This window comes from Choristoneura fumiferana, chromosome 3, assembly GCF_025370935.1.
Source record: "Choristoneura fumiferana chromosome 3, NRCan_CFum_1, whole genome shotgun sequence".
Lineage (NCBI taxonomy): Eukaryota > Metazoa > Arthropoda > Insecta > Lepidoptera > Tortricidae > Choristoneura > Choristoneura fumiferana.
The window spans coordinates 11,107,554-11,134,550 of record NC_133474.1 but is presented as its reverse complement, the minus strand read 5'-3'; the positions used below and the strand labels follow the sequence as shown (position 1 = coordinate 11,134,550).

The 26,997-nt window shown below is 36.6% G+C and overlaps 3 protein-coding genes across 3 annotated transcripts; 2 read left to right on the top strand and 1 right to left on the bottom strand.

The window, feature by feature from the left end:
* Window positions 1-7,255: 7,255 nt before the first annotated feature.
* Window positions 7,256-11,927, bottom strand: Ccm3 (programmed cell death protein 10 Ccm3). The gene is made up of 5 exons (XM_074085615.1): window positions 11,657-11,927; window positions 11,382-11,559; window positions 10,284-10,416; window positions 8,392-8,553; window positions 7,256-8,210 (listed from the first exon to the last, which is right to left on the bottom strand). The coding sequence occupies exons 1-5, from the start codon at window positions 11,726-11,728 to the stop codon at window positions 8,126-8,128; spliced, it is 630 nt and encodes a 209-aa protein (XP_073941716.1). The 5' UTR covers window positions 11,729-11,927; the 3' UTR covers window positions 7,256-8,125.
* A 1,689-nt stretch (window positions 11,928-13,616) lies between these two features.
* Arpc5 (Actin-related protein 2/3 complex, subunit 5) lies at window positions 13,617-21,646 on the top strand. The gene is made up of 3 exons (XM_074085616.1): window positions 13,617-13,910; window positions 15,211-15,282; window positions 21,321-21,646. The coding sequence occupies exons 1-3, from the start codon at window positions 13,770-13,772 to the stop codon at window positions 21,558-21,560; spliced, it is 453 nt and encodes a 150-aa protein (XP_073941717.1). The 5' UTR covers window positions 13,617-13,769; the 3' UTR covers window positions 21,561-21,646.
* Window positions 21,647-24,080: 2,434 nt separating this feature from the next.
* LOC141426594 (uncharacterized) lies at window positions 24,081-26,375 on the top strand. Its single transcript, XM_074085613.1, has 2 exons — window positions 24,081-24,137; window positions 25,616-26,375. Exons 1-2 carry the CDS (start codon window positions 24,132-24,134, stop codon window positions 26,246-26,248), a joined length of 639 nt encoding a protein of 212 aa, XP_073941714.1. The 5' UTR covers window positions 24,081-24,131; the 3' UTR covers window positions 26,249-26,375.
* The last annotated feature ends 622 nt before the right edge of the window (window positions 26,376-26,997 follow it).

The following is a 26,997-nucleotide window of genomic DNA, read 5'->3' as shown; positions in this document are numbered from 1 at the left end:
TCGTTGTAAATGGTCTAACTTCAGTAGGTACTACGTTGTGGAAAAAACCATTCCATTTGACTCTCCATCTAGTCTGTGTTCGATCAATCAATATGTACGTATACATATTAGACTCATCCGTCCTGAATTAAGCAAACTCGTCGTTGAACTTTCATGCATTCGTACTGTATATCTAATGTAAAATGAAGCGTCAGTATAAATCACGATAACAGTTTAGGTTATCAGATGATAATGTCTTCAATAACAAATGCTTTGTTTTTGCAACAAAGAACTGAGATTGATGTGCAGTAATTACGGGAAGCTCCTGGACGATACATCCAAAATGTGTTGCATCAACAACTAGCTTTTTTGTAGTCTGCTATGCTAATACATAAACGGAAATAAATCGACTGGAATAGAACCATTCATCGTTCCAATGTGTATTTTATCACTTGGTTGATATACGACTTGCGTGTTATAAAATAATACCTAAAGCTAATATAATGGGAGTTAAAATAGTAGATTGTTCAACAAGGGAGTAAAACAAGACATAATTAAACGAGATGTTTAACCACCCGAGCAGAGCGAGGGTGGCTATAGTTCCAGTGTCATTATGGTTGTTTAGGCAGTTGTCTCACCGCCGGCGAGGAAACGATTGGCTATCGACTATTTTCTCGCTCAAGAAACGAACAAAAGATATACGATCCTGTGTGAGTAAAAGAGACATATATATTAATAGTTGATCGCTGGCGGTTCACACTGCCGGCGAGAACTCGCTCTTACATCTTATGTCGCAGCGACAAGAGCTATAAAACTCGCTGAGCTATAAAACTAGCTCAGCGATACTCGCTCAGCGCTGTTAGCTAGGCGGCCGCCCGGCTCGAGCGAGTGGAGCGAGTAATCGCCCGTCGTGCTCGAACACTCGCTTTTCACTGCTCGCCCACTCGTTTCTAGTTACTCGCTCTGCTCGCTTCTCGCTCATCGTCGGCGGTGGGACAACTGCCAGTCTCGCATTAAACACTCTCTACTTTTCACTTTAAATGTGAGGGAAAAAAACGACGTTCTATAAAAAAATTAACAATGTCACTTTTTACAACGTACGCTCAATACGAGTATTGGACATTTGTTAAAAATTCAAATAGCAAAAAATTTTTTACTGTAATGTAAATACTTTAATCCCTAGATATTAATAAGGAGCTTTACTCCCGATATGCAGAGACTAAAATAATATTTGAAGAACATGAGAAGTGAAAAACATTTTGCGACCCCCTCTTCGTTATGCGGTTTAGTTAACAGTTAAGGTTTAACTTGTTATACTTTATGTATTACAAAGTCAAATCTGTAGATTTTTTTTATTAATGTGAATCTGACTGAATGATATTTTTGTCGATTTGTGTTAAAATGAGCTTTTTTTTAGTTCAATTCTTTCTTAATTTATTACTGGGGTTTTTGCAATCTTTTTAAAGAGGCTTGATGGTCCCCCAGGGGGTCGTGCGTGACTCAAATGTTGAAAAATGCTTTCATAGACACGACTTTTCGTTCAACACTAACAAGAGTGCCTTTAAGATTATAATTCGTAGTTTTTTTATCATGGAACAATTGACATCAATTGACCTAGTCCCATACAAAGCAAAGCTTGTATTATGGATACTACGCTTAGATACTAGGCAACGGATAAACATACTTATATAGCTAAATACGCATTAATATTAAACGTCCAGGACCCGAGAACAAACACCCGTATTATTAATACAAAAGATGCCCCGGTCGGGGATCGAATCGAACCGGGACCTTAGCTTCGTAGTCAGGTTCTCCAAGCACGTGACTATCTGGAGTTTCCGATCGTCAAGTCGAGGTCGAGGTCAATTAAAGTTTACAGGTAAGTTGAAAAAAATCAGGGTAATCAGTTGATGGTGACATTGGTTACTTTTGTGACATACTAGGTAGGTACTTAACTAAACAAGTACCATTTGCGACTTACTCGCTGTGTAATGTAACCTAAGGACTGATAATGGTATGGTTTGCTTTCTGCACGTCTTGCATCGTTAATATCGTACCTAACAATATGTTCCAATCCTCGTACAGTTTAGCAAGCATACTTATATATAACATTCTTCGTTTGACAGCAATCTTATTCACATTAATATGACTATGAAATATGATATGGGTAGGCAGATAAGTCGGTATGAGAAGCAATACGACATAGCTCGCAAGGCACAATCGTTCCTATTAGGTGTCGTATCGTGCGCTTTCATCTGCGGCGCGGGCGCAGGCGGCAGGACCGACGCGTCGAAGTTAAAATCGATTACGCCTCCGCTTCAAAGCTATGAATATTTTAACTGATCTATATGATTGACTCATTGTTGAAGTTCTATGTCATAAAAAGTTAAGAATTCGATCCGGAAAGAAAGTAACTTTGGGTAGGTTACTTATGCTATTGGATAGGAGGTAGGTACCCACGTACTACTTAAGCAATATACATAAGCCAAAATGCGATAAGTATTGTCTAGCAAATTAAATGTACTGTATTCTCTAGAACTACTGAACTGATTTTAAATACACTATTTTACTAATATAAAAGTACAGTAGGAAAAAACGGTTACTATTACTTATGATCATATATGTCCTTGCTAATTCTTACATATTTGCTGTGACTTATTTTTCAAAAGTGTTTTTAATAAAAAGAGACATCAAGATCGCTTACGCTTGATAAGCAAGACCACTTTTATATAATAGAATAAAAGACCTACAATAAAAACCCTAACTTACAGCTCCAATTAAAAGGAGAAGCCCATGAACAGGTAAATGAAATGGAGCCGCCAGAGTCTGAAACCGTTGTCGTTTTTATTTCGATCCACCTCATCAAGATTGGGTGTTGATGTTGTACGCGTAAATATGCGGAGGTCGAGGATCGCCGGTGCCCGTCTGCCCGTGTCAAGTGTCACGGACAGGGCTACAGGGCTGAGGCACGACCCGCCATTGTCCGCGTCGCACGACGAGACGAATCGCGACGCAGGCTTCTTGACTTGACCCACGTAAATGCGGTCACGAAATCATTTTAATCCGATTCTTCTCCGACACCAGCCAGTACGACTGCCAAAAACCTCACTCCATCTTTTCCCACGATTTGTAATAATGCCGCTGTGAAATTAGAGATAGGTAGATAGGAACCTCTACTACAACAATTATATAAAAATTATCACACCACCTATCTGTATAGCTACACGGGGTGTTTGATTGGTAATTCGACCTATTTCTTTTATTTTGGACATTGACTTATATTCTACCGATAGACAAGACTTTTTATGTCAACAATATGTTCAAATCTGAGGTTCAAATACCGGATTGTCATAAGACGTCAGCGCTATATAGATTATACACCGCAGAAGTGACAGAGCTATTTTACCTACAAAATATAATTGCTGCTCGAAAATATTTAAAAAAATTATTACGCTCTGATAGTTAATTCTAAATTAACAATTTGTTTTGATATCGGTTCACAGCACTTAAATCTTCGTCTGGTAACAGTTTGAGGTAGTATCAAAAATACACGCTATATAATTATAAATTTTTAGTATAATTGATTTATTTTGATTGATTTGATTGATTTTTAGTTTATATAAAATAAAAATCAATAAAAAAATATAGAAACATTATTGTTTGTGGCTGTTGACACCTGATTACCTTGGTCTAAGACGAATATTTTACTTTCTCAAGTCATTTTATGTCGCCTAGATCCAGCATAAATACAAACTTTACGAGCATGAGAAGTGAAATAGTAGATTGTACAACAAGAACACAAAACGACCCATTTTACCCAAGACGTTCATATAGCACTATCTATAATAGGTATGTCATTGCAGACTTAAGAGGTTTCAAGTCAGCCAAAGTTTTATTTTATCTCTCTTTTTTTTAAATTTCGTTATTTTTTTATTTTAAAAGAATATAATTTTTTCTTGCTTTTAGATAATATTTTTTTAAAATGTTGGAATAATCTGGCCGTATGACCATTCGAATTCTAAACTAAACACAGTTGAAGGTAGACGACTTGAAAAAATGGACAGTCGAGGTCTCCTACGAAATTCGAAAATCGAAGTTTGTATCGTATCGCTGACGCTAATATTATTAATACGAGAGTGAGAGGGATGGTGCGATTGCCATTATTTTATTCAGTTATTTTCTTAGTGTCTTTCTCTTGCCGAGCTGTGAAGTGTTTAGACACAAAATACTTAATTTATTGAATCACGTGTTACTTTGCGGAGGTACATATCAATGAACTAAAACAAATAACTTTGCTCACCCGCGACCTTATGATAGCTACGCTTATGCAAGATGTTATGCGTGTTCATGCAGTTCCTCCACCTCCACACTGTAAGAACACACACAAATCCATCTATCACTACCACCACACTACACTGATACGTTTCGAACTCGAACAGAGCTCATTTTCAGAGGAAAGGGCAACACAACCGAACACCAGCTACCATCTTCTGGTGGCAGCTATATACGCATCAGTGTCATAAGCGTAGCTATCATAAGTTCGCGAGTGAGCAAAGTAATTGTTTTACTTCATTAGTTTACAAAATACTTAATTTTATTTTTTGCATTTTTTTCCTCGCAATGTGATGAAAATCATTGTGCGTATCACGGGCAGTAAGGGATTAGGTACAAACTCGGCTTCTGATAGACTCTAGTTAGTAGGTAATCCCTTTCTTACGGCCCTTAAATGCACAATGTACTATTGTGAAAGTGTGAAGTACCAGGAGCACTCCTCAAGAATTAACATCTCAGCATCGGGAAAACAATATTTCATAAAAGATAACGAGCAATTGAAATTAAGCTATTGTAACTTAAAAAAGTTAGGAATAGTACCTAAAAAGCGCGAAAAAAATATACTTGCGATAATAAATTTAAACCACTTCAAAAAAAACATAAAATAATTTTATACCAGTTTGAAGTCCATGCCTCAGAACAAGCCAGCAGGAGTGGGTAGTGTACATATCTTACCTAAATATATAATAATAATATCTATTGCGGCTATTGCGCTTCTATCACTCCAGCTGGCTGCAGAGGCACCTAATTCAAACTGGTAGTGTTTTTTTTTTTGTACTCAGTGAACTATTTTTTACAGAAATAGCGTTCAATATTGGCTGCACCGCCGACGCGCCGCCCGGAGACTGGTCGTGGCTATGAGATGAATTTAAATACAGCACCGTTATTGAAATCGCAGCGAATGCATTATTCTTATTTATGACCAGCTGGGATCCGCTTGAATAGGTAAATTTCGATCACAAAAATAAAGTTAACTAGTATGAAAGTAGCTTTAGTAGGTACTAAGATGCTCCTAGTCAAGGTTGGTATTTTTCGTATTTCCAGACCGCTATCAAACTTATATTCCTAGACAGTCAATATCAGACTTACACCAAAAAGCGTACTTACAGACTTACAGACTGCCTGGGCAAAAGAACTTGAGTAACAAACATCGCTTACTTTCTCATTTATAATAAGTATTTTAGTAGGATTTTCCGTTTAATCGAACATAGCACAAAGCATGTATGTAATAACTTGGATGCAGATGTGTAGCTTACAAACTTAATAAACACTAAAACAAGCCAAGTGCGTGTCCAGTACACGCACCGTGGGTTCCGTAGAGTCATATGCAAAAATACTGGGTCCATATTAGCTTTGTGTACTTGTGACCGTAATGCTCATGATTAATATACCTACCTAGATAAGCGACTAAGAAGAAACTTAAAGTTAATGATTCTTTCGAACTGATCTGATGCTGACGCCGGAAGGTAGGCAACGGAACTCTGTTATAAAACAACGTAACTATAAGCTGTGTTTGGGCTTAATGGAATCTTTGTGAAATGTACTTTGGCTACGAATCAATAAAAAGTGAGAAATATAGAAAAAAAATACCAAAAAAATAAAACCAACTCCAACAAAAAAAAATGGAACGGATTACAAAAACCTTGAAAGTATTTTTTAGGTACCTCCTAGCTCGAAGTCGGTGACTCAGAACGACCCAGCAGGAGGGATTGAAACCCAAAGTATGTAAGTAAGTGAGGTAGACAACTATCGTTCCACTCCTGGTGGCTCGTGCTGAGGCACCGACTTCGAGCTAGTAGGTACCTAGAAAAATATTTTCAAGGTTTTTGTAATCGGTTCCATTTTTTGTTATTTTTTTATTTTATTTGGAGTCTGTTTTTCTTTTTAGTTAATTTTAAATGGTACATGACTTAATAAGTTAGGTTACGAAATATTGCTAATTAAGCGCAAAAGGAGCTTTAACTGTGAACATCGTAGAATCCGAGCTGCTGCTGTAATTCGTCCTTTGAGCTCTATAAGTTTTCCTACAGTTTTCCAAAAAATATCTTTGTAACACAGAACTCTGCCAGTTTATTTCTTAGCTTAAATAATATTGTACTCCATATTGTACTGTTCAGATTCAGAGGTCCTTTTGCAGTTAAATAGCAATATTTCATAAATTATTAGGTAAATTACAGATCGATTCACAAAAGTTGGCACGAATGGATTGAATGAAAGTAATGTCACTTAGATTTTGTTGGAAAATGACAGATGCATGACATAACACACGGATACATACCTACTTTCATTCCTTCATTCAATCCATTAGTGCCAGCTCTTGAGGATCGACCTGTACAGTAAATGAGCTTATTATTGAATGTATAATGCTACCTTAGTGTCGTTATTTTTCTTTTACTGCGATCGGACTCGCGTATTGAGGGTTCCGCGGTGATTAAAAGCAATTAAAAGAAAAGTTGTATTTTCATATAAAACAAAGTTATGTTTTGTGTATCAGTGATTTTCAGATATTTTGCTATACTTGAGATTTTTTGTCAAGGGGAATTAGCCTACAAGAAATAAAACGATATTACAGCATCCTACAGGCATTAAAAGACATTTAAGACATTCAAAAAACTGTTTCTATGGTTAGAGTGCTGCATTCTGACGGCAGCATTCCCTACCGTAGATCTTGGATCCAATGAAATTGAACACCTCAGCTGTAAGGAAGGGTTCCTTTTGTTCCGGGCATTGGGAGCCGAAAAATGTAGGTAACATGATTTCATATGAGTAAGTAGGTACTATTGACCCAACTGAATCGTGACCCACTGTGGAACCTTTTCAAAGAAAAAAGTCAACGTGACATCGCTTTGCTTGACAATGGAATGCATTGTGACACTGTGAGATCGTTCTATGGTGGGTCAGGAGTCAAATGGCTTGACTGTACATAAAAAAATAAAACATTGGATAAAAATATTTTTCTATTAATTTAATAATATTTATGTCTAGAACAGTGCAAATTAACATGATAACATTGATTCATAAATCATTTTAAAATCTAAAATGCTAGGGTCAAGTACAACAGATATGTGTGGCTATGTTATTGATAGCCCAAATAACAGTACAGTACCTACCTAAATAACAGTAGAATATTTGTGTAGCCTCTACATACACTACTGTACTGCAAAGTGTTTATATTTCGTTTCCCTCCTTGCAATTTGCAATCCTCTAGCCTAGTTCACATTTCTGAAAAGTTTTTCTAGAAAATCAATCAAGTTTAAATCTCTAAACACTCATACATATATATCGTTATAAGTAAAATAAGATGGTAATTACTATTACATTGATTAATAAAGTATTCTTCTAACAATTTTTAATAACAAAAAACACAACAAATGGGAATATTACGTAGGTAATTAATTTATGTGGAATCAAAAATGCAAATGTACTCACAAATAATCATTATAAACCTAACAATAAATGGTGTTATCAGATTTGGAAGTATTCCGGGCCATTCAAATTATCTGCTACATTATGCTTTGTAAATCAATCAGTAGCCATATTGCCTAACGTTTCTCACGCTCGTGGTCGCAATCAAATGACAGATTTCGCATACAAATACTGACATTTGACTGCGATCGCGAGCGTCAGAAACGTTACGCAATACAGCCTCAGTTTTTACTACTGCCCCTGCCAAATACAACCAATACTTATTGACTGCTTATGTTTTATTCCATACATTACATTTGTTTTACTTTAAAGTTAAATCATTCAATTTAAATGAAATCTAAATGAATATGTTACGTATTTCTATATAATAATCTTTAGGGTTATCTTTCTATTCAGATTTATTCTTTACTGTATATAAAATTTGGTTAGTCTGGTGGATCAAGTAAAGAGCACTCACAAAAACAGCATTCGCCCTGAAAAAACAAGAAAAAAGTGTTAAAGTTCATCAACATGAAGTATTTAATCCAAAGCCATGGTAATTAAAAAAAAAACTATTTTTTCTCAGAACAAAAACTGACCAAAAAAAGTTAAAGTAAGCACCAAAAAGTATGACAAAGCATTTTAATGATGAATTGATGAAGGTGAAGTACTTACTGCCCTTCTTTGAAATACTCCTTTAGTGTATTGGAAAACCTCTTGGAGTATTTGACAAATTCCCTCTTCCTTTGCTCCAGAACTTGCTTTCCTGGCCCAGGAGTGTATGTAGACACCTCATTAACAGCATCCAAGAGTTTCTTAATAGCTGATGCTATTTCTCTGCAAGTCGAAGTTAAAAACATTAAAATTTTTGTTGATGAATTATTAAGTGTTTATTGCTTTAAACAAAGTAAAATTCTGAAATAAAAAATTCCAAATTTGAAATCAGATATGAAGAAAAAAATTGGAACTGGCAGAGCTAACAAAAAAAATCATTAAGGACTTGATTTCGTAATTAATGAGTTGACATTATTATTCAAAAATAAAAAAAAAATTACAAAAATAAATTTGCGTCAGAATATTCTCTCATTATTAAACAGTACCTGGGCAACCGAGCTTTGCTCGGGCTAAAACTCTTTAATAAGTATTTTCCCACAGAAAAGACCAAGCTAGATTGATTTGTCATCCCTGAAAAGCCCTACATACCAAACTGCATCAAAATCATTAGAGCTTTCCGAGATTCACATTATTTATATATATATATACTAGCTTTTGCCCGCGACTTCGTCCGCGTGGAATAGTAACTTTGGAAAGTATTTAATTTATTTAGGGTACCTATTCTGCCAATTATAGCACATAGAAACTTCTACGGTTTACTGAAAATAACCTATTTTAATACATTGCTTTATATCTAAACTAATTTTTTTTGTTCTTCCATTATTTGGTAAAACATAAGTATTCTACCCTGCCAACACAAAAGGACTAATTCTTCATAGTGAGCTCTTGACATCTTACGTCTTGTATTGTAAGTTAGGAGGGTAGGATTATAATTAAGACGGCATTCTTACTAAGCATTGCTACACATATTTCTATACTTAAAGTAAATTTGTTTGGAATTCCTTACGAACTTTCATCCCCATATTTTCAAGTAGGTATGAAAAATGTCGAAATTTGAAAAGAGCCGGAACAAATGTTTTTTAGGGTTCCGTACCTCAAAAGGAAAAAAATGGAACTCTTATAGGATGACTTTGCTGTCCGTCCGTCCGTCTGTCTGTCAAGACTCTTTATCCCGTAAACGTGCGGAGTATTTATCGAGTTGAAATTAAAACCCTAAACTCAAAAAAAGTAATAGGGTACTTTCGGCTGTCCTAGAAACTTGAAATTTTGAATAAAGGAAGCTCTTATAGCAAATTTTATTCCCTTTATAGCAAAATAAGTAAGAAAAATCTGAAAATCATAATTTTGCTTATGAGCTTGGCTCTGCTAACACTTGATATTCATAAATACCTATGCACGGAACCCTTGACGCGCGAGTTCGAGTCGATTTTAACCGGTTTTAAGAAGAAGAAGAATTTAAAAAAACGCTCGAACAATTATTTATCTCTTATTACGTGCCCAAATACCAAGTTTCATAAAGAAACATCGATTTATCTTCGATAATGACGACCTTCCATATGAGCTTTCATCCCCTATTTCATCCCCTCACAGGTCGAATTTTCAAAAAAGCTAAAACACATACCGACTTATTTCTTATTAAGTGCCTATATGCCAAGTTTCATGGTTTTATTTCCAACAGCGACGAACTTCCACCATATAAACTTTCACCCCCTATCTCAACCCCTTAAAGCCTTTTTTTCGCGATAAAAGATAGCCTATGTTCTTTCCCATGGTCTATTCTATCTCTGTACCAAATTTCATCCAAATTGGTTCAGCGGTTTTTGCGTGAAAGCGTAACAGACAGACAGACAGACAGACAGAGTTACTTTCGCATTTATAATATTATAGTATGGATTAGTATGGATATACAAGAATTGCTTGTTTAAAGGTATTAGATTGTCATTGATATTTACTTGATAGTTTCCAGGAATGTTTTTCTATCTGTAATCTCATCAGGAATGCGACTCAAGATTTTCTTCAATGCTGTGGACTTCTTGTTCAACTCTTGAAATGCTTCCTCTGACCGGTTTAACCTCAGATCAGCACCTGTAATTAAGCCAAAGTTACGTTATAAAAACAAATTTACAGTCAAAATCACTTCTTAATGTATGTACTACTTGGAGTGTACATTCTAAATTGTAAGAGCCGTTTCCGAGATCTTAAAAAAAAAAAAACAAGCAAGAATGTAGGGATTGCATTGATTGATTGGATTGGATTTTGATTTGATTCATTTAAATGTATTACATTTATATGAGGCTTGTTGCCAGTGAATACAGCACTAACTTTAATTGAGCAATTACAATTATGGCACTTCGCCTCATTCACATATTCCTCCCTTAAACAGATAAACTTCAAGTGCTAGTTTGTATGTAGGAGGCAATGGGAAATCCTATTATTGAGGGTTCAACATTTTGGCTCACTTTCTACCAAGAAAGCTTTGATTAATTAATTTTATTATTTTTTCTCAATTAGGCTTTAAACAGTTTTCCTTTGATTTGTTTGTAAAGTATTATTTAGCTATCATAATATTCAAAGCGCTATTGCAGATGCAACAAAATCAGCCTCACTTCTCAAATCATAGAACAAAAACACAGATATTGTGTTAATTTGTAAGACATTTACTATACTATGCAATATTTTGAAAAACCCACGTGCATGCATTTTGCAATAGCTCTAAAAATATAAATTACAGCATACAGTATACAAACTGTATCTATTTCTTGATTTTGGCTTGGCCTGCATAAAACTGCATGCTAGGCTAACCAGTAGATTGTAAAGTGTGTCAAGCAAAGTCTGTCCCAAATCACTGCTGCAATACAACTAGCTTGCACTATTCTGTTCCAGTATGGTGGGTAAAATAGCAAGGGAATCAATTAAAAAGAGAAATCCCAACTAAAGTTACCCTTCCAACTCATCTGCAATCACCCTGATGTCTGCATTGTGGTAAGATGGAAAATAAACCTATAAGATATGCTGAATACATTACAATGTTATATATAATATCCACTTACATTCTGCTTCTGTGAGAGCTCCCTGCAAACGCAGCAAGCTTTCATTCATGTTAACTGGTATGTCAGCTCTTCGCATTATCCCAGCCACCAAATCATAATTAAGCCCTGGAACTGCTGCCTCAGCTTTCGTGAGGGCTGCACGCAAGGTTTGAGATGCCCCCAAATCATATTTCTCCAGCTTAAATGACAACGAAATAAGTTACTTTGACATTCTCAGTAAAAGTAGCCTTGAAGCTTATGGATTGTTCAAATGCTAATATCGAACTCATACAAACCTGAGTTAGTACAGGACGAATAAGAACAGGCAAAACCAAAGAAGTGACAGGCAGTTCATCGCCCATTGTCATTGTGGCGAAATTTCAGGTAATAAAATAGGCAAGGAGGACGATGAAGTTTTAATGAGCTCCCGTTTCTTTAAGAGAGCTTGAAACAATACACGGCAGAGAAATTCTTGCAAGTTTTAACTACTTTAGAACACAATAAAAGATTGACTTTACACCACTCAGCGTAATTTTACAACTTATTTGACAATAGTTAAATAGTTAGAGTTGCCAGTAAATTTATCTATATTATTATATTAATACTATTGAGTAAAACCTCAGAGGAAATAAATAAAACCCAAGGCTTAAATAGTTTCTTGGAAAAATGTTTATGTAATGTAATATATAAAAAAGAATAGCAGGTTTTGATATAAAAACAATATTTTTTTTAAATGACATGATTTGATTTGAAAAATTTGGTAGTATCCACCCACAGATTACTAATGTAGGTAGCAGTTAGCTATATCTCCCCCAAAGATCTCCCCATTAGATGAGGGTGACACTCTTTTCCGGCCCGGATAACACCAACATGGAAATACCGGTTCTGTTTTTTGTGTACATGCCCATAGAAACTGACAGATGCTTCTACGAGCGTGTACACGAAAACAGAGTCGGTGTTTCCATTCCGGTATTATCCGGGCCGGGAAAGTGTCACCCAGCCTGACATGAGTGACGTAACAGTGACAGCGAGCGATTGGTCATACGGTCCAAACTATGCAATATACTTTTCCTTCGGGAAAGTATATAAAAAGGGCACCGCAAAACTAGCTCCATTTATAATTCTTTTACAATTTATATTACTAACTAATAAATTGTACAGATTTATGTTTGATATTGTAATGTATTCAAAATTAATTGGATTATTAAACTGTCCGTGTAGTGGGTGTCAGTCAGTCTTATGCGTGGTGTGTCATCCTTCCTGTCGATCGATGATTGTGTGACGTACACTAGTGCGGCCACATGCAGTCGCTCATCGCTCGTTTGCAGCGATATATCTGGTCACGTGACCCCATTTTTAGGGTTCCGTAGCCAAAATAGCACTCTTATAGTTTCACCATGTCTGTCTGTCTGTCCGTCCGCGGCTTTGCTCAGGGACTAACGATGCTAGAAAGCTGTAATTTTGCACGAATATGTATTTAAACTATGCCGACAAAATAGTACAATAAAAATTAAGAAAAAAAATTTTACCGTATGGCGTACGTAGTGTTGGTGATTTTTTTCTCATCTAACCTTGTAGTGTGGGATATCGTTGGATAGGTCTTTTAAAACCATAGGGGGGGTTGCTAAAATGATTTTTGATCCAGTGATTTATTTTCAAAATATTCAACTTTAAAGTCCAAATTTTCATTAAAATCGAGCGGCCCTCTCTAAAAACTAAACTGGTGAGTGGAAAATTTTGAAAAAATTCAGGGTAGTAGTAAATATATCAAACTTACAAGTAAAACTATAACGGTTAAGTTTTCTTGAGAATTATAAGTAGTTTGAGAGTAAATAGCATTAAGGTATCAAATATAACTAAAATTGGAATATCCCGTACAAAATACGAAATCCTTTGAAAAATATTACTTATTTTTTCGGAATAGCTACGGAACCTTATTTCGGGCGTGTCCGACACGCTCTTGGCTGGTTTTAATGTGATTTTCAATTTCCCGTGGCTCAAAAAAAATAGCGTCAAGTCGCCGCGACGAGCAGCAGCGTCAAGATGGTTGCTTGCAGGAATGATCTTGGTCTTGGAAGCTGATTCTTAATCTCATTTAGTAGCAGTCGTGGCAGTGGTACAAATAAAAGCAATTGGAATGAATGAAAAAAAAATAACAGTGTTTTTGTCGAAATTTAAGAAGTTTTTTTTTCTTTCGTCGATAAAGCTGAACATTTTCAGCTTTATCGCTATATGTCACATAACCAGATTTGACGTTGGAAACGAGTGTCGAGTCGAGCGACTTGCATGTGGCCGCGCCTTACATACGAGTGACGTGACGTGTTGTGGGTTGGGTTTTATTTTAATAACAAATTTAAGATTATTTTTTCTATGAATTGAAAGTGCATAGTGAAGAATTGAAAAACTAAAATGGCTAAAAATACATCAAGCTCAGCTTTTCGGAAGATAGACATTGATCAATATAATGAAGACAATTTTAGGGAAGATGAAGCCGAACAAGCAATGCCCACCGGCCCTGATGAGGGCGAAGTCTGCGCATTATTGAATCAATATCCTTTTCCATAATTTACGTAAGCGACAACGCCAACTTAAGTTTTCTTGTACAAAGACATCTCTGAATCGGATAATATGTGATTGCTTTATGTTTGTTTATGTTTCCTTTATGTTGTCAGCATCCCTAAAATTCGCACAAAGCGTTTTCATATTTCATTCGTCCTTTATTATCCGGACAGCTAAGGAGTGGAAATAGTGGAATGCTCTGCCAGCTTCAGTGTTTCCTGATCGCTACAATCTGGCCATCTTCAAATCTAGGGTGATATTTTCCATCGGCATGCTCCATCGTACTTAATCCACAACTTTACTTACCATCTGCGTAATTGTGGTCAAATGCAAACCTATTTTTGTATAAAAAAATGATTTTCAGTTTTGCTGAATGGAATCTTAAACTTGTTGAGCAAACTTTCTACTGATAAAAAATATATATTCAAATAATCTGTGTTTACTCTATCTAGAGCTAGACACGCAGTAGCGTGTCAAGCCTATTTCAAGCTAACAGAACTGGCGAGCAGCACCGTGTATAATTTTACCCAAACCATTTGGAGACACTTTTGACCCCCTCATAAAACAAAAACTATTTCATATAAACATGTCAAATTTGGCTCATTTATTGAGACTTGTGAGATACATAATGTGCTCCAAATTTCATAAACATCTTAACATCCAAAAATGGTCATTTTTATCACTGACTCAACTATAGATCACAATTCTAACCCAGTTCCAGATGAACAAAGTTCAAATTCGGCATCCAGCTAGATCGTTGGGTGAAGACAAAGGAATAAATCAGAAACTAGTAAATTTTTATACATAACTAGTAAATTAGCCTAAGGTCGGACTTAGCTAGTTTTCATATGCAAATTATATTATAGCCTTTGCAAGTTTTAAAGCTGTAAGTTCTTATTTTATTCTTCCGAAAATTTGGCTTGCTGGTAGAAACTAACCATTGAACATAGAGCTTTCCATGACTGTTTTAGTAGGTACTTAATAATAATAATTCATATATGAGAACTAGCCAAGTCCGACCTTAGGCTTCAATATATTATCCTGTTATAAGAAGAAATTATATTTTAAGTTGTTATAAAATATTTAATGTTGTTATAAATAAATTTCAGGACTGACCAATGAACTTGGCACCCATTTAGATCTCACTTCTTTTGTTGTTAAAGTCAACAATCAAAGTATATATCATAATATTGAACTTGGCTCTCATTTCACATTTATATTTTGATATGATAATACACTTTTCTGCATGTGTCAACTAAAATTACCATTGCTCCTTAACTCTGAAAATACAGGCAGATATAATGAAGCCCTCAAGAATGTTCTGGATAATGCCCCATTAGGGTCTTCAAACCAACAAGTTAAGGTGAGTGTAATATACTTCAGCATTACGCTATTTGTGTTTTTTGGTACCTATTGGTATATATGATCATTAAAGCTGGTAAGGTAAATGTATGTTTCAACGAACGCTTAAGACCTGGGTGTATGTTTTATTTTTTAATAAGGTCTGTTAATCTTATACAATTATGGTCAATATTCTAATGGAAACATTGTTAAACATGTGATCATTTGAATCTACCTGGAAATTAATTTTATTTTAATGTATATATATAATATATTTAAAAAGTTTTTTGAGCCACTTATTCTGATTTGTACCATTCACCAAACTAAGAAACGTGTTTTGCACGTAATACCGAAACGGGAGGCCGCATCACCGAACTAGGAAATAAAATGTATCGAAATTTAGTGTGAAGTGGTTCTCAACCTTTTGCTCAATCTACTATTTTCTACAACAACCTATTAAATACTTATTTCAACCTAACTGCTCTAAGGTTTATGATTTCAAGCAAAGTATCTTATAAAATAAAAAATTCATTTGAATAAATTTCCAACATTTATTAATTTAAATGCTTGATCTAGCATACATTAAAGTAAAAAAAAGATAGTTATAAAAAAACTTTGTTAATAACTTTTTAACGCTTATTTGTTAATGACTTAGCAATCGCGAAAGTTTACCACATTACTAACAGCCTTTAACTTATAAACTTAAGGAATATTTATTATTAATTCACTGTCTTAGTATTTGACAGTCTTTGAACTTATAATCAAAACTTCTCTCAAAAATTAAAACTTCTCAAAATAAAGGAAACATATTTTTATATCAAGGACATACAATCAGCAAATTCAATTAGCTGGTTTTTTTTACTCTTAATCAGCATTACTGCTTATTAAAATTGAAACAGCCAATTAAAAAAAAGATCAATTTCATAATATTTGGGCACTTTGTCCTTTATGGGTGCGTCTCACGAGATATAACTGTAAACTATCTAATTTCGTATTAATAACGTTCACAAGATATAATGAATGTTAGCTATAATAACAAAAAATATAGTTTTATAATGTATAACTCTTAAATAGTATAACATTATTTTTATATAACATCATTTTCTATAAGATTTATATGGACTAATTTCTTTTAACATGACATAGGTACATTAGGTAATCATTCATGATTGATATAATAAATAAATAAAATAAATATAAATATCACGGGACAATTCACACCAATTGACCTAGTCCCAAAGTAAGCTTAGCAAAGCTTGTGTTATGGGTACTAAGCAACGGATAAATATAATTATATAGATATAGATACATACTTAAATACATAGTAAACACCCAAGACCCGAGAACAAACATTCGTATTTTTCATACAAATATCTGCCCCGACACGGGAATCGAACCCGGGACCTCAAGCTTCGCAGTCAGGTTCTCTAACCACTAGGCCATCTGGTCGTCTGATATATTAGTACATTGTGTCTTAAGGGCGGTAAATAAGGAATTACGAACGAGAGTCTATTAGAAGCCTGAAGTCGAAGACCGAGGGCTTTAATGAGTCGATGTTCGTAATTCTAGTACCGCCCGTGCGACATGCGACATACAATGTTTTTCATCACATTGGCGAGTAAAATTGTATATTTGTAAAAGAAAAACTAATATCAAAAACACTAACTTTATATCAACTGATATTAATATCTAAATAATGTTATACCTTACAAAATTAGATATTTTCAAATTATACCTGCCAATACCAAACCATTACTGCCAAACTGACATGACAGCAGCAAATTGTACATTGCGTCTTTGCGTCAGACAGGTTTTATAAGTTTTCTAAACGGGGGTTGTCGAAACGAGCTTCTTGCGCAGGGCTTCTTAACGTTACCAAATTCACACTATAAGTAAGGTAACGTTACATAACGGTAAAACAATAAAAATACCCAGTAGGTACCGGTACTAAATTATAACATTAATAGCTTTTGCCCGCGGCTTCGCTCGCGTTAAATTTGGGGTAACACAGATTGACTTTCTACGATCAGTGTACGTGCAGTATAAACTTTTGAATTTTGAAATTTTAGCTTTCTACAACCAGTAAAACGCAAAATCCTGTTTTTTCCCGTTCCCATAAGAATTTCAGAAAATGCTCAATTATTGTTCCCCTCCACTCCCCAAAGAACCCACTTGCCAAGTTTCAGCTTTCTACGACCAGTAAAACGAAAAATCCTGTTTTTCCCCCATTCTCGTATGAATTTTGGAAAGTCCTCTCTCAATGCTACATTCCCCAAGCAACCTACATGCCGAATTTCAGCTTTCTACCAGTAAAACGAAAAATCCCATTTTTTCCTTTTTCCGTGAGAATTTCGGCAAATTATCTCTTAATGCTTTCTACACTCCCGAAGCAACCTACATGCTTAATTTCAGCTTTCTACGACCAGTATAACGATAAATCCTGTTTTTTCCTGTTGTCACAATTTCGGGAAATTCTTTGTAGTGCTACTACGCTCCCCAAGGAACTTAAATGCTAAATTTGAGTTTTCTACGATCAGTAAAAGGAAAAATCCCGTATTTTCCCGTTCCCGTGCGAATTTTTGAAAGCCCTCTCTTAACGCTCCCCTACACTCCCCAAACACCTACATGCCGAATTTCAGCTTTCTAGGACCAGTAAAACGAAAAATCCCGTTTTTTCCCTTTCCCTGGGAATTTCGGAAAATTTCTTAATGGTTCTCTTCACTCCTTAAGCAACCTACCTACATGCCAAATTGCAGCCTTCTACGACCAGTAAATCGAAAATTCCCATTTTTTCCCGTTCCCGTCAGAATTTCAGGAAATTCTTTTATAGTGTTCCCCAACACTTCTCAAGGAACCTAAATGCTAAATATCAGTTTTCTAGGACCAGCAAAACGAAAAATAGATTCCATTAAACTGAATATAAATCCCATTTTTCCTTATCCCGTGGGAGTTTCCCAAAATCCTTAAAACTGTTTTTTATTATTATAATGACCTACTTCTATGCCAAATTTGAAGAGTCTAGTAATTATAGTTCATAGGATTCCATTAAACTGAATATATAAATCCCGTTTTTTCCTTATCCCGTGGGAATTTCCAAAAATCCTGAAATCGATGTTTTGACTAATGTAGTACCTACTTGTGAATCAAATTTGAAGAGTCTAGTTATTATAGTTACTGAGATAGGGTCACTCGGAATCGAATATATAAATCCCGTTTTTTCCTGTTCCCGTAAGAATTTCCGAAAATCCTTTCTTAGTGGATGCTTACATTGTATAAGGTATCTATGTGAAAAATTTTAAGTCTCTACGTCCAGAGGTTTCGGCTGTGCGTTGATATATCAACGATTGATTTCCGATTGACGTTGCCACCACATTACCCCCTTTTAGGGGTTAAATTCTCAAAAAATCTGAAACACGTGTTTACTTATTTATTGTTAAGAGTACTCCTGTGAAGTTTCGAATGAAATAGTCTAACTAATCTTATTTCCCCATACTAACTTTGGACCCCCATTTCACCCCCTTAGAGGGTGAATTTTGAAAAATCCTTTCTTAGTGCACCCCTAGACCATTAAAGGAACCTACGTGCTAAATTTGGAATCCCTAGACCTAGCGGTTTGGGCTGTGCGTTGATACATCAGTCAATCACTTTTGCCTTTTATATATATAGATTGATAACTGAACATTAAAGTATCGTTACCCAAGTAACGTTAATTTTACCGGTAAATTCTTAGATAATATATGTACTTAGATACAATTCTCGAAGAAAACTTTCAACAATATCCCATCCTTTTTTCTCATTTTTGAGCCGGTATTCACTCTATTCACACATTTTTTTACGCAGCATTTAGCCATTGTTGACAAATGACACGATCTATGGTCAAAACAAGACTAATCTAAAACTCGGAACACACTTTAAAACTTCCGAGTTTTGTAGTACCCATTTTTCCGTCTGATTGTGGATCTAAGTAATATATAATCTAAGGGTAACTTAAATTTACTTTACATTATGATTTAGCGATACTTTCTAACTAACGTTAATTTTATGAATAGCTGATAACTTTATCATTTTTATACCGGTAAAAAGTTGTATAAGTAACGGTAAATCGTTTAAAGTTAATTACGATTTACCGTTAAATCTCTTTGACAGCGATAACGTTACCAACTTTTTAACGGTATTTGAAGCCCTGTTCTTGCGTACCTGGAATCAGGGCTTGTTAAGGTTACCAAATTCACATTATAAGTAACGTTACGTAACGGTAAAATCGTAAAAATATCTTGTGGTATTAAGTAATAACGTTACTTTATAAATTAACATTATGGTAACGTTACTTAATAACGGAAAAGTCCAAAGAATACAACAGGCCTCTCTATCTAGCTTACGTCGATTATGAGAAGGCTTTCGACTCCATAGAACACTGGGTAGTCACCGACTCGCTACATCGATGTCACATAGACTACCGGTATATTCAGATCCTGAAGACCTTGTACAAGGCGGCGACAATGACCGTACAATTGAAAGAGCCAACAAACCTCATACCAGTTTAAAGAGGTGTCCGACAAGGAAACGTTATATGCCCTAAGCTATTCACCAACGCTATGGAGGATATATTCAAAACATTGGACTGGAATGGCAAGGGAATCAACGTTAATGGCGTGTTATAATTGCTGAAAGTGCCGAAGACCTGCAACTCATGTTGGAGCAACTATATCAAGCGTCCCTGCGAACGGGCTTGAAGTTGAACATGGACAAGATAAAGGTTATGGCGAAAGCCGATCTCACACCGAATCCAATCTCATTGAATGGACGATCGCTGGAGCAGGTGCAAAAGTACACGTACCTAGGACCTGTCCATTACCTGTGATAAGGTTAGGCCGGGACTCGATGATGGCTGAGATAAAAAGAAGGAAACAGTTAGGATGGGCAGCCTTCGGAAAGCTGAGCTACATGCTGAAGTCCAAAATTCCCCAATCGTTGAAAACGAAGGTGTTTGATCAGTGCGTGCTACCGGCTATGACGTATGCTTGTGAGACATGGACGTTGACTGCTGGGATAATCCACGAGTTGAAAGAGACACAGCGTAACATGGAGCAAGTCATGCTCGGCATAACGCTACGCGATCGAGTCCGGAACCAGCTTATCAGAAAACGCACGAAAGTGGTCGATGTGAGACATAGAGTCGCGAAGCTGAAATGGGCCTGGGCCGGCCACGTGTGCCGACGACACGACGAACGGTGGAGCAAGCGCGTTTTGGAGTGGAGACCCCGGCTAGGCAAAAGAAATGTGGGCAGACCGCCTGCTCGATGGTCCAATGACATTGTGGAGACAGCAGGACCGGTCTGGAAGAGAGAGACAGATAGTCGATCTGGATGGAGAAAGGTTGGTGAGGCGTATGCCCAACGGTGGGCGAAAACGCGCTGAAGAAGAAGAATAAGAAGTAGGGCTTGTTAACGTTACCCAATTCACATTATTATAACGTTAAAAAAGTAACATTACTTCAATCGGTGTCGGTTTTTCCGTGACAATGAGACTTGAAATGGCCTCAAAACGTAGGGATCAAAATTATAATCGTGAACGCATAATATTATCTATAAAAAATAGCAAATCTGAATTATTTTTAATACGAATTACATACAAGCACATACATCATTGTTGAGTAGATTTAATAGCATAAATAAACAAATGTTCTGATTTAGCAGGATGATGACCAGGGACACCGCTATAATGTAAAAGTGAGACGTAATTTTTTAACGATACTTTTAAATTAACGTTAACTTTATGTGAACAGCTTATAACGTTAAATTTTTTATACCGGTAAATATTGTAAAGTAACGGTAAATACTTTGACGTTAATTACGATTTAACGTTAAATCTGTTTGACAGAGGTAACGTTACCAACTTTTTACCGGTATTTGAAGCCCTGCCTGGAATAGACATACTTACACAAAACATAAGGACAGCGACAGCCCAAAACGTAGAGACAGTACAAAACATTTAGACATTACAGATCTGATACTTCCCATCAACATTGAATTATACTTAGTAAACTTCATTTTGTTTCAGGATAATGCTCTAACCTTAACATTGAGGGTATTGCTTGCCATAAAATCTGCACAAATAGAAGATGCTGTGGCAAACCTTTCTCAGGACGACATTGACATCCTGATGAAGTATATCTATCGAGGTTTTGAATATCCATCAGAGGGATCCAGTGGGCATCTGCTCCTGTGGCACGAAAAAGTCTACAATATTGGTGGTACCGGCTCCATCGTTAGAGTGCTCTCAGATAGGATGAGAGTGTAATCTCCAAGCCTTATGTATTATAATTTGTAACAGTCACTTGTATTCCGTTATTTCTATTAAATTGGCTAAGTAAAGTTTTATTAAGAGGTGCAGGTTATTCTTTTTCCTTAGTCCTGATCCTAAAGAGTGAGGAACAGATGTGCCCCAGTTGTAGATAAGTGACTTGTTCAAATGTTCATCTACCACTCCATTCCAAATAGTTCTCGATAATATGATTAAAGCGTAAGTAGAGCCGAGCCAAGGTAACTCTTCAGAGAATAATATGGTAACACTGCAAATGTAACGCATATTATGTACGTGATTGGAAGTTAAAATACAGTGTTGCCAAATTATTCCGTTGCAGACTTAGGTTGGCCAGGCTCTATCAACCTTTTGGACGCCAACGACCTATATAAACGTCCATTACTTCAATTCAAAAGCAACCTTCAGTCAATAGCGTTAAGGTTCATTTTTAAAGAAAGAAAGAAAATAATTTATTTATAACAGCAATGACACATAATTAGTAAAAATAACAAAAATAAATGTTGCCGCTATAAAAAGCATAGGCATTGCAATATAGAAGCCTGGCGTATGGGTGATGTATTTTGTATTTGACGTGGCGGAGAAAAGGTTTAATATGGTCATCATCAGCCGAAAGACTTCCACTCCACTGCTGGATATAGGCCTCCCCAAGGCTCGCCACTCAGACCGGTCTTATGCATGTAATGGTATCAAGCTTTTTTGTATCGACTTTTATTTGACGCGATACTATATCGATTGTTTAGACCAAGTTCGATAGGACGAATGATTTTCAAGGCAACGATCTACGTACAAATAGTAAGTCAGGAATTTTAATTGCGTTACAAAAATGAAAAGTGTGTCCTGCGCTAAGGTTGCGCATGCGCGTCATAAAATTTTGACTGACATTTATTTTGCAAGTTTAGTGAGCTCACGTCAAATTTTCGCATTTTTGATTGTGAATAGCTCTAAATTATCATGCCAACGTGTGTTATGAAGTGGACTACTTAATAGTGGAAGGGATCACTTTCCACTATTAAGTAGTCGTAAAACTAGATTTATAATTAAAAATGTTCAAATACATTATCAATTGGAGATGGTCAGTCTATTATGCAAAATCAAGTCTGTGGTCTATATACATATAACTCACATAGCGCAATAAATGACAGTTTCCTCACCCCTCTTCATACTTTCTTCTTTCCTGTATCGCCTAAACAATAGGTACAAACAATCTTTATACTTTTCACGATTTTTAGTGTGAATAATATAAGATACCTACAATAGTTTAATGTACACTGCTCATCACCTTTTACGAAAGATTGATTTTCCGATGCAGCGACGTTTAACGACGGTAACCGCCTCTCAATCGTTCCCTCTGAACAGCGATCCACTGCTACTACGGGAACGATGCGAAGAATAGCCTCAGAGGAAATAGGTATAGGTATAGGTAGGTGGAATGTGACGTCTCTCGATGAGAGCGGAACATAGATGTCGCTAGTGCTGCTGCATAAGTAGCGTAGTAGAAATAAGCAACCTGAGATATGTATGCATAGGAAAAAATTGTGTCTAAATTCCTGTTCAGCGGTGGTGTAGGGGTTATAGCACGCAGCACGGATTGCTGAGGACCTGGGTTCGATTCCCAGCGCTGGTCTCTTTTTCTGGTTTTTCTGTGCATCCATGTCTCAGTTTGTATTTTCGATATGGTTTCACGGGATACCCGTAAAAGTAACAAATTTGGAGTTGAAATAAAAAATACTCCAAAAAAACAATCATAAATAGGTATAGGTCTATGAGAATAGCTCACACTGTAAGGCTAGTTTTTGCTAGTTGAGCGCTACGATACTAGCGATAGACTATCTATCTATATCTGTGGCCATCGCAGCAACACTATTTGGGACTCGCATTTTATACGCGTTTAAACGAATCTTTCGCGAAATTGAGAGTACAACGGGCACGGTCTCAGCAGGGCTACTACGAAACTCGAAGTTCGTGTCATGCGGTCCCTCTGACACTTATACTATTTAATACGGGAGCGAGAGGGACGGTACGATACGAACTTCGAGTTTCGTAGTAGCCATGAAGGACCCTGTCCTGTCCTGCCCTAGAAATAAGAGTCGTGTCAGATATTTATGCATGTGTTAGATATTAGAACTCGTCGGTGTAAATAGATAGTACACCTATGGTAGGTACTTAAACTGTTAAGCAATCATACCAACTTGTTCTGCTTTAGGTTCAGTAGGTACCTTCCTACCTGTAGTAGGTACGCAATGTAACACAGACTACCTAAAATAGAGCAAACAAGATCAATAGGTATAGTTACATCACGAATTGAGAAAGATATGAATTGCGGGCAGAAATTACGACAGCAAGGAGTGCACTGCTGCGTCGGTGGAGTGCCGAGCTGGGCACTGCCGAGCGGCGCGGAACCACCGCGATCGCTAAAGAAAGTAAGCGCCGAATCTGCTGCAGGCCTCTCGCCGTAGGGACTGTCCAATATATAAGGCAACCATTGCTCTTGTTGTCACTTTGTAGTTTAGTAAGAGCTAAGTGGACGTACGTGAGCAAGCGATCGAAATGACGGTTAGTGATTGCCTTTCTCTCTTTTATATTCAGAAATCAGAACCTTACTATCGTTTTTTTTATTAAATACATGTAAACTCCAATTCAATAGAATCTGACAATCCTTCGACACGATGACACTTCGAGCCTACTAATATAAACACTGGGTTGCCTAAGGCTTTGTGATGTGACTATTATTCTTTTTTGATTCCTTTTAGATGATAATTGCAACAACAGAGACATATATAATCAAGTGTGCCCACGATAGGGTGTCTTTAATATGTAGAAAATTGTCAGATTCTATTGAATTGTACTTTAGATGAATAATTTTCCAACGAAAAAGGTTCCAACATTTAAAAAAACTACTAACCTAAGTAATTTAATCACGAAACAGAAACAGAATTTCATACACTTAATTAAAAAAGGTTCCATCAGTGCTTAAGGCCGAGGCCGCACTACGGCTAAACCGCAGCGGTTTTTAACCGCGTGACTTTTTTATACAAGTAAACTAAAAACCGCCAGTGCGGCCGCTTGCTAGTTTACTTGATTCACAAAGTCACGCGGTTAAAAACCATTTAGCCGTAGTGCGGCCACGGCCTTACTTTGCTGTTATAACAACATTCTTAATTATTTTATCGAACTACACAATCCTATCCCAAACATCCTCTAATATCTACATATTTGGCGATCGTATTTAGGCACTGCTTCCGGTCCAGGGTCGTCTTTAGTTTACTCAGGGGTACAAGGTATATGCGCGGTGGCACCCGGAAACTTGGGAGCGCGGCGGAAACCGATCGCCCACAAAAAAAACTGACCAAACATTTTTTTCTTACTGGCAAGGGGGCAAGAATGCTTGCATTTGGTTAATAAATGACGGCCTTGCTGCCGTCCCCCGGTTTAAAAGTGTTCCATAAGTGGTTATGCGGGGGAGGTGATCTGTGGAGATCAGGCACAAAATTTAAATAACTACTTACCTATATACTTACTATTTCGTCGCTAAATCGGTATACTGTTATTTTACAAGCCAGAAGAAAATTAATTGTTAATTTGTTAAGCCATAATGATCTGAGTAATCTGTGCAGATATTCCCAAGGAAATAATAATTACTTATTAAAAGAGACTGGAATGTATTCACGATGACCGCGCAATAGAATCATTAGATAATAATCCGGAAGTCTGAACCGACGCGGCGGTGAATGTACCTAACTGTAGGTAATGTTTTTTTTGTGTTTATCTTGATCACATGGTTATTTTACCGACCGCTCAAATTGTTGTTAAATATGTGCCAACGTAAGAACTTCAGTGGCCATAGCACTAGCGATTATCGCAGACAAAGCGTTCATCTCTTTAGCCGCTTCCATTAGGTAGGTACGGCAGCTATCTACTCGTACCTACCTTGCTTAATGTGCGCGCCATAAGCTACAAGGTATACCCTACTTACTTTATAAGCTAAGAATCAGCAGGCACTTTACCCTTATATTATATTTATTTTGTTTCAGAAACTTCTGATATTACTTTTTTGCACATACGCACTCGCATCAGAACACACCCATATCATCCCAGTGGAGCATTATGAAACAGAGCTTCAAGACTTAGGTCAACACGTCGAACAACATGAAACGCCTGTTAAAGTGATAAAAATAACAAAAACTATCGCAGTCAAGATTCCAGTGCCATACCCGGTGAAGGTGATCGAAAAAGTCCCGTACCCTGTGCACGTCTCTAAGCCGTATCACGTCCAAGTGCCTCATATTGTACAATTACCGGCCGCGAAAAAGGTTGAGTTCAAAACTAGCCATAGCGGCGGGCACTCAAACACTGGCGGCCATCAGACTCATCACGACACAGTAGAAACCCAATATAATTCTTACAAGGTTCAGGAAGGTCCATCCCATGGCTCGTCCTCTAGTGGAGAGCACTCATTTGCCCCGTACCCTGAACATGTACATTTAGGAGGAATCAATTACGGAAACAATCAGCATTTGGAAAGCCATGGAAACGATTTTTCTCAAGGATCTCCGGACAATTCCTACAACGCTCCTGTCAACGGCCATTATGGATACACCGGCGATGAAGAACAAAATAACTACGGCGAATCAAAGATATATGACGCCATCAAAAGCTTTTTATAAGAGAAGCGTAGAATTATGAAATAAGTTGTGAAATAAAACCTTTCTCGGAGAAGGGTATTTTCACAATTGAGCGATGTGTCATGATTGATGTACGTGTGTTGTTTGTTGTTATTTAATTCTGATATTGTTTGTTCCAAAATTCTGGGTGTTTAAAAATATATGGATAATATTTGGCTTAGTAACAACAGAAGCTGATTGACTAAATGTCGAAATAAATCTTGTTTAAGATTTATAAACTAATTAGGATGTCCCAATTTTTGACAACGTATAATAAATCTGAAAGAGCATTTCGACAGCCGCCTCAGTTCAAGGGTATTTGGTAGGACAATGCAGTCTGAGCCTCCTCATGTACCTTGGTTTGATTCTGTTAGTCTCTCCAGAGCAAAAGTTATTTGTGCGCATAGACTTCGATCTGGTCATGTTCCTTTAAATAAGTTTGCGCATTTAATGAGCAGGTCTACACTCTGAAGCAAATTGACGATGTTTGAAGATGTTTTCCACCTATTAATGGAGTGTGTAAGGACTCGAGCCAAGAGGAATATTTTTCACATTTGGCAGGCTTTAAATGTTGTAGTTTCAAGATATTGTCGGACTTTGTCGACCTGAATTTGTTCTTGGCAATAAGTAAGTGGCATATCACTGTGACATCATCCGAGTTCGTTAAAAGAATCCGTACTCATCCACCCTTGGCAATCAATGAAATGGTATATGACATAGCAGTCCCTCTTTTCTAAAATAAAATAAAAACT

Excerpts from the sequence above, each read along its gene's own strand:
- Ccm3 (XM_074085615.1), bottom strand. The coding sequence starts at position 11,728 with ATGACAATGGGCGATGAACTGCCTGTCACTTCTTTGGTTTTGCCTGTT. Across the intron at positions 11,560-11,656 it reads TTCGTCCTGTACTAACTCAG|CTGGAGAAATATGATTTGGG; the intron begins GTTTGTATGAGT and ends TTGTCATTTAAG. Across the intron at positions 10,417-11,381 it reads AGCTCTCACAGAAGCAGAAT|GTGCTGATCTGAGGTTAAAC; the intron begins GTAAGTGGATAT and ends GCTTAATTACAG.
- Arpc5 (XM_074085616.1), top strand. The coding sequence starts at position 13,770 with ATGGCTAAAAATACATCAAGCTCAGCTTTTCGGAAGATAGACATTGAT. Across the intron at positions 13,911-15,210 it reads TCTGCGCATTATTGAATCAA|GGCAGATATAATGAAGCCCT; the intron begins TATCCTTTTCCA and ends TCTGAAAATACA. Across the intron at positions 15,283-21,320 it reads CTTCAAACCAACAAGTTAAG|GATAATGCTCTAACCTTAAC; the intron begins GTGAGTGTAATA and ends ATTTTGTTTCAG.